The following is an 8,497-nucleotide window of genomic DNA, read 5'->3' as shown; positions in this document are numbered from 1 at the left end:
ACAGTTAGACACAGATGTATTTTTTATCTGACCCTAAACTTGCCTCTCCTTCCAAAGCCTCTTTCCTTCTGTTTATTTAATCATGAGCCTCCCCTGAAAGATGGTCCATAACAGCCCCCCCACACACACGTAAAGTAAGCACTTCACCATGTGAAGGCTGCAGTGTTTCTACTCGCCACAAGAGGGCTCATAGGGGGCAGTTGAAGCTATGCCACGCCAGTCCTTCTTTTGCAGGGTGTGTTTGGTGAATGCGCCCCCCCGGCGTGTGTACGTGAGCCTTTTAAATGGAGGACAGCGTCCACAATGTGAACTGTTTACAGGAAGTCATCCCTCTCCTCCTCCATCTAAACTCTGGAGCAGGCCATCTCACTCCCACTTCCACCCTCTCCATGCTCTCCTCCTCCTCCTGATTTCTCTGTCTGCACCCTATTCACTCCTTCCTTCACTCCTTCTTCCTTGCCATCTTCATCTGCGTTATCTCTTTATTTACTAGATGCACGTTGGTTTTATCTCGGTAACCGCTGAGTCAAACGATCTATTGCCAAGTAACCCGAGGGCCACACTGCCCGATGTCATACGTGTTCATTACCGCCATAATGATTTGATCCATCAATGGTTTGTTAAGAAAGTTTACTGCTCAAACATGCAGCAGCAGTGAGGTGCTGCACATGACATGAAAGCCAGTCTGTAAAATGGGTTTGACGGTGAAATAATTTGTTTGTACATAAACTACAAAAACAATTAATAGACTACGAAAAACTTTTCAATTAAATGAACGTTTTCTTATTTCCTTTGTTGTCTTTGTCATAAATGAAACTTAAATCAGGAATATAAACACTTCATATGACATATACCATGTTTTGTTTGTATTGTTTTTACCATGTAAAGCTGTTGAGTACCCTTTAAAGTGCTATAAAACATGCATTATTATTATTCTTATTATTATTACCATCATTATTATTAAATACAGTGAGGACTGCTGGGTAATATGTACATTATGTTGATGTTGATGTCAAGTCTCTATCTGACGGACGGTTTCGCCTACCGTCATGGCTCCTTTCACCCTTTCCTTCCCCATCCTCCTCCTCTTTCCCTTTTCTTATCTGTGGCTGCAGTCAGTTCCTTCTCCTCCCTGTCGCCGTCTCTCTGAGAGCCTTTAGCCAAAATGGTTTTGGCTAAAGCGATAGCCGCGGACGCTGGGAAGGAACTGTCATTCACCCGGTTGTCCCGGAGAGGTTTATCTGAACGGACTCTCTACCCTCCCCGGCAACTTGCAGAGGGACCCCGACATTCATACTTTCCTGTTTTGTCACGATACTTCCTTCTGGTTCAGTTCAGTTGCAGCGGAGAAATTTGATCACGCCTCAGAGGAAGGTCGGCTGCTTGTCAAGTGTGTCAACGCTGCAGTTCCTGGACGTTCTGCCTCGGCCTGTAACGTCTCGTTGACTTTTCCGATGCGCCGCGGGATGATTCGGTCCATTCGAGTCATTGACTTATCACGCGCAGTCACGGGACGCCGCATTCGTCTGTCGCCAAACCGCGGAAAAGTGTCTGTATTGACAATGTGACGGCGATGGGACATCTCGACCCCTCTCTCAGTGACGGTTGCACAGGAACTTCCCGTGTGGCCCCCCCCCCCCCCCGCCGGCTCCGATTGGCCCGTACGGTGGAGCAACAGGAAGCGGGGAGACATATATCAGTCAGCTGGAGGCTAGCGTTCCGAAGCTGTGGAACAATAAACACACACACACAGAACATTCTTCCCTATAAAAACATGTTGCTGCTGCTTAATTCGTGTCACACACGACATCCGCGACCCCAGCCGCTCTTGAGAGTTGTGTTGAACCAACACGCACACCAAACAGTTAATTGGTTTTCTGCAGCGAAAGGTTATTCAAGAGCAAAAGCATCATCAGGCAATGAATCACATTCGACTCGCTTGAAAGACTTGAATAGAACTTGATTGCTTATACGATTGACTGCTTGATATATAAATATGTGAGCGGGAGTAAGATGTTTCCACAAGATTGCAATGATAAAAAAAAGTAGGAGCTCCAGAGGATTTGATTTGCAGCTTTATGGCCGGTCCAGCTTCTACCAGACCCTCACGTGAGCTGAACACTTTGGTTGCCATCAACAAGAGAAACTAAAAAAAGGACGCAGTCCTCACATGAAACCCAGTGGAGCTCGCTAAGATTTCACTTTATTTAGAGTCAACAAACAAACACGGACAGAATCCGAACCAAAACCCTTCAGGGGTGGAGGGGATCATCGTCCCCTCACCGTCACGGGTTCAACAAAAAGAGTTGCGGTCCCCGACAAATAAACACAGGTGACAGAAAACACAGGCAAAATATTTTTTTTTTTTGCAGAGAAGATGTTTCAGAATCTATTAAAGCTGTACTCATTCAATTTTTTATTGTTTAATGGGGGCAGCGGGACAAGTTATAAACATAACACTGACATACTATTCCATTATAAAGTTGCAAACAGTTGCCTATTTACACATTCGGCAGACATGGAGCAACGTTGATATTCACTTGACGTTGAATGTCTCATATTTATTGTGCTTTCTGCTCCCAGGCAGGGCCGTGGACACCGTGTGAACGGCCTCGAGGTCTACGAATTATTGGGTCTAGCCCAAAAGAAAGCTGCGTGTCGTGAAGCATACATTATCAGTGTGTCCTGTCTGTGACCCCCCCCCCCCCCCCCCCATCCCCCCCACCCGCGCGAGCGTTCCCCACGTTTATCGACTTTTCGGATGTCATAGAAACAAAAATCGCCGCTGGATGAGAGAGTAGCAATGATAGCAAGGCTGCACGTGTGAGATGAAGTACGACCTTTGAAATACATTCCAATAGTGTCAGTGACATTAATGTGAGGCATTATCTTGAGGATTTTTGAAACTGTTTTTTTTTTTTTTTTTGCAAAAAGAAGGAAAAAAAGCAACACAATAATTCAGACTTTTCTCATGTTTTTATTGTTGCTGGGATATCAACACTATGACTCTGGGTGGACATTCATTGATATTGGCCCGTACAGTATAGATAGTATGGAAATCACATTTACGTTCCACAAACTACTGGTACACGCTTTGTTAAATCTGAGGCTTGGCAACAAAAAAACATCTTAAAGCAAATGTTTCACTTTGGAAGAACAGGCTAGGAAGATCCTGATAGCATACATATCATCATTCTGTGAAAACACTTTGGGTATTAACAGTTTTTGGTATGAAAATGACAACATTTATTGAGTGCAACACAATAAAGGCAGAAGTAGTCAGGATACGCTGGCAGGGATGTGCTGATCTGGGGAGCTAACGTGATAAAAATGTTTTTCAGGAAAGGCACGTTCAAGCTGGGAAAGGGACTTTGTCCTCCCCGGACGGACTTACATTGAAAAGAATGGGAGAACGTGTTTTATCATGTCATATGGCACCAGGGAATGTTGCCTTAATGATGCTAAATGAAAATAAAAAAATAATAAAAATGTGATTGCTTTTAAATCAAATCACACTAAAAAACTAAAAAAACATCTGTATTCATGAGCTTGTACTCATTTAATATAATATTTTGAGACTGTGAACATTTTAAGTAAAAACCATACATACACTTTTGACTTTGCTGTACTTTAAGGCAATTGAATTAAATTATGTTGTCAGCAACACACACAATTAAAGAGTAGTTAAAACCACCTGCAGTGATGTACAAGCGTACTCCAGGACGCCGTGACATCACTGGTGGGTGTGGTTACAGGTGCAACGAGGCACACTTTAATCCAGAGAGGGTTTTAAGTTACACTTTTTTAAGTTACACTTTCAGGAGGGGCACCGGAAGGCACTGCGAGCATCGATATCTAGTTCTGGGTCACAAACAAATTAATAACCGCAATAGTCTACAGGGAATGCATTAATTAGGCTCACAACACAAAAAGAGCTTATGTCATAATAACCATAAACAAAATCCTACAGTACGTTTGGACAGATTATAAACACGTAAATTTACAAACACAAAAACACTTTCCCTTTGGTGATTAACTTTGAATAATATATTTTATATACATACACACTGTACACATATACATACAACGGTGTACAAAAGAATGACATGCTGGTAAACAGAGGCACACGAAGACAGAAAGTTTAGTTGTTATATAACCTGAAGCGTTACTTTGTTAGAAAAATGGTGACAGTGAATGTCAAATCTGGAGGGTTGGTCAACAATACAAAGAGTGCTGCTGCTGTTAGTCCCGTGAGGCCGGTTGTGATGTTAACAGAAGTAAAGGATGGAAAAGCTTAAAGGCAAAACTAAAGGAATTAAGTTGAATTGTCTCAGAAGAAAATATTGAAGATTGTTGAGTTTTCTCCGTTAACTTTTAATATTTTTGTTTAAGTGTAAAGGCACAACTTGTAGATTAAAAGGCTGTGAAGCAGTGACACATAGAATCATAATTCTAAATAAAAGGACTTAAGTTGTCTCACAAACAGGGCGACATGTTGACCAACATAGCAGCTGACTTCATTTCAGCTGCAGCTTAAACCCCTGACACACATCTTGCTTCCTGGAAAACATCTGTGCTTTTGGCGGCGCTTGTTGGGAGCTCGGTCTATGTATTTAGGCCAAAATGTGTTTTGATTCAAGACAAAGAAAACAAAAAACCTTCAGCTGGCGATTTCTAACGATGTACGTCACAGCATCACCAGGCCGACTGACTTCAGTTGAGAGCAGACAGTGGAGGAAATAAGATATCATCATTCATCAAGAGTATTACCTGAAGACTCAATGCCCCTTTAAAAAGAATGAGACTACCAACAATGCTTAATGTTGTTTTGTGGCAAAAAAAAATTCTATAAAGTTGTTGCAATAAACAACAACATGATCAGAACCCCACTTTATGCCTGTCACCAGGTTACGCATGAGACAATTACATAATATGTGCCACCTTACGGTCACAGCGTGTACCGTTTGGTGGATCTACAGTCGTCTTTTTAAAGGGATAATCACCCCAAAAAAGAGAATTGTTTTGTTTTTGTTGACCTCAGAATGAGGAAAGTTCTTGATCCTCTTTATGGAGCAGTAGCCCTTCTACAGTAGCCCAGAGTGGACAAACCAATCACTGGCTCTAGATGTTGTGCCTACGCGCTGGACAAGGGGGAGAAGTTTCAGTGGGTCACAGTCTGCAACCTCACTGCTAGGTGGCGCCAAATCCTACACGCTGCACCTTTAAATCTCTGGGAAGCTTTAAACGCAGGGCGTGTCCCTCTCAAGACGCCATGAGGAGGGACGGCGAGGAGGCCGAGGCAGAGATACAGAATTGTTGGGGGATTATTTGTATCTGCAGCATTTTCAAATAAGGACTGGTTCACAAAAAAAAACAAAAAAACATTATCATTACTCCAAACATCTTCTAGTGACATAAACAAAACGTCATATATTATTTTGGATGGAAATCTGTATTACAGCATATCATCAATATGCTGCAACAACAAAACAAAAAAAATATGAACATGACATTCAGTTTCTGGTTAACAGGAACGATATTTACATACTTTCCTTAGATTGTTTATGAAGACTGTAGTATTGTTGGAGAGAACTTTTCACACAAGAAAATAAAAAAAAATGGTAATTGTAATGAATACCGCAATAAAAGATGCACATTGGTGTTTTGGGATTTTCAGCTAATATTATTATTATAAAAATTATTTATTATCGGCTGAGCTGAAATGGTGCTCATGAGTTACATTTAGTAGGCAGGGCCAAAGGGTTTTTCTTCAAATTATGGAGAGAAATATTGGAACGCAATGGAAAGATTGACCACTGACCGGTTGCAAACTGGACTTTTATTGGCCGAGCTTGCAATGTGGCTCTATGTAAGGCAATGCAATTGGACGGTCAGTCTGTGGGTCAGTTGACCTCTTTGGTCCAGACTGAAATATAACTTCATATATATAACTGTCAGATGACCTTTGAGTTTGCCATGAACAAGCAGGCACCGATTCTATCTTCAGGTCCATGCTGTAAAACAGACGTTACGGCCCATCCTGTCACCGCTCACAATCAGTAAACATTATATTGTACTTTCACATTCACATTGAATTGTACTTTCACACAATCGTTTCAGCCTCACGGACACGCTTCGTAAAAACCACGAGAGGCAGACAGCTCAGCACACTTCACGTCTGCTAACATTCGGCAGAGATGACCATCACCTTGTCTCCACATACCACCGTGGCACAGAGCCTGTTCTAAAACCGCAAACATCCTCCCCTTTTTGGGGGGATCCCTGGAACAACTTGTCTCTAATTCCTTAGAGGGAACAAATAACAGATCCTGGACGCCTTGTGTATTTAAGTTAGACGAAAGGAAGAATCTGGATTCTCTAAAGCCTTATCAGTGGAAGAAGAGGATCAGTAGAATAATGAGTTGAGGTCGCAAGGTCACTTTCTGCTGCGGAAATGAGTAACGGCTCTGGTTACTCAAACAATCCATAATGGTCATTTCTGGTAGGTCGCCAAACATGTCAAACATGCAGTATTGATATATTCATTTATCTTATGAGCATCGGCAGGATGTCCCATATATGTTTCGCTTTGACTTCTGCATTTTGGAAAAGTAAAAACCTACGTAAATGGATCCAAATACTATCGAGAAGAAAAAAAATCAGCTTTTTGCTATCTTTCCTCCCAAACATAAAAGAAAAAGAAAGAATAGTGTTCGAAAAGAGTCCGATGGTAGCGCGATGCCGTCTGAATGTAACATGATGTAACGAGATCTTTCTTGAGAACGGGGACCGAGGGGAAGAAGTCTGAAATCTCAGGACACAAAGTAAAAGAACACTGGAGTACTGGCATTACCTTCATTTCACAGATTACTTTTAAATAGTTCATGTCAGCACTGTCCATGACAACACATTCAAAACAATTAATAAACAACTAAACAGAAATACTAACAGCCTTTCGGAGTCCTCGAAGTCGCCATCCTCTTCTTCGCAGCGATCTCATCCAGCTCGTCATCAACTCCTCCCCCCCATCTTCATCCTGCGAGTTCTCACCTTGCTGTCTTTAGTTCGTATCATGTTCGCAGTCCCTCTCGACCTTCCCGCTCACCTTCTCTCCGTCAGTATCTCCCACACAGATTAACCTCCTTCAAGAAGCTGGATTAATCCCCCGTAATCTCCAGCCCTTCTTTTTTTTATACCACCGAGTGTTCGTTGTTGTGGTGGTGGAGGTGGTGGCTGTGCGCGGCGCCGCTCAGCACCGTGTGGTTGACGGACGACGCCGACCGGTCGGACCCCTCCGCCACCGCCCCGTTGACGTTCTCCTGCCGCTGGCAGCACAGGATCTGCCTGAAGGTGGCGCTCATCTCCTTGTCGCGGTAGGAGTAGATGATGGGGTTCATGGCCGAGTTGAACTCGGCGAGGAGCAGGAAGAACTTCTCGTAGGTGAGGACGTTGCAGTTGACGCAGAAAACGTCGAGGAGGAGGATGACCAGGCCGGGGGTCCAGCAGACGATGAACGCGCCTGAGGACACACGAAGCAGAGGGACGAAATTGGAATTGGTGCTGAGGAAAAAAGTTCTGGAATATTATATAAAAGACAGCTCTTGCTTTTTTTTACTTTAAATGTGAAAACAGGCAGCAATCTCTAGTTCTGAAAAATTAAGCCAATGCCAAAGTGTCTTAAACCTGCATTCTTTCTAACGGCCATCAGGGGCGTCTGGTTGTATAGAAGTGTATGAGAAAATTAATTCTCTCTTTATTTATTCCCTCTTTCAACATTGTAAACATGAGTTTATGGTCTCAATCTCTAGTCTTCTTCAATACAGAATTATGGTCCATTTAGAGTCAAATAGACCATAAAGCAAGGTATGCTTTAGGGTGGGGCTACAAGGTGATTGACAGGTCCCTACCACAGCGTTGTTCGGTCTGGGAGTTGCCCGTGTTTTTGTCCGAGAATTTTAACCCTTTCACCGTGTGTTTTCAGTTCATGAAGGTTCATTGTAACCTTTTTAGTGACCTAGAAATGTCTCACTCGGCGTTCGGTTGTGCTCCACTCTCTAATGTCATTGGTGGTTGCAGAAAAACAAGATGGCGAAAAACAAAACGCCAAGAGGGCGACGGACACAATCCAAGATGGCCAAAATGCCAAATTTGAGGCTTCAAAACACCAGTCCATAAACCAATGGGACTACGCCCACTTCTTAGATACCGTTTATGTGGGAGACAATAAGCTATTCCCGTTCTCGTTGTTGACCCTTGACCCCCATGAAGTTGCAGGCGTTACTGACATGGTTTGACAGGAGAAAAATGTGTCATGTACATTATTAGTAGTGAGGCTGATCTGGGCCCATAGTTGCATCTAGTTACACCAAGACACACAGATTTCAAGCCAAAAGTAGCACAACAACAATAACTTTGTTTTGCTCATGAGTCTCTGTTACTAATGAGTGATCGAGCACATGTTCTTCACTAATTCCTGGTTTCTTCTGCCTTTTCATGA

General features: G+C 42.9%; 1 protein-coding gene across 2 annotated transcripts in view; it reads right to left on the bottom strand.

The window, feature by feature from the left end:
* Positions 1 to 2,960: 2,960 nt before the first annotated feature.
* lpar1 (lysophosphatidic acid receptor 1) overlaps positions 2,961 to 8,497 on the bottom strand; it is a 35,805-nt gene continuing 30,268 nt past the window's right edge. Inside the window, exon 3 of one of the 2 annotated variants that reach the window (XM_034547530.1) lies at positions 2,961 to 7,519. In XM_034547530.1, coding sequence (XP_034403421.1) covers positions 7,191 to 7,519 — 329 coding nt within the window. In that variant the 3' untranslated portion in view covers positions 2,961 to 7,190. The remainder of the gene's footprint in view (positions 7,520 to 8,497) is intronic. The other variant, XM_034547531.1, reaches the window with a different exon arrangement.

The sequence above is a fragment of the Cyclopterus lumpus genome, chromosome 12, assembly GCF_009769545.1.
Source record: "Cyclopterus lumpus isolate fCycLum1 chromosome 12, fCycLum1.pri, whole genome shotgun sequence".
Taxonomy (NCBI): Eukaryota; Metazoa; Chordata; class Actinopteri; order Perciformes; family Cyclopteridae; genus Cyclopterus; species Cyclopterus lumpus.
Note: the sequence above shows the minus strand (reverse complement) of the source record. Positions and strands in the feature narration are given on the sequence as shown.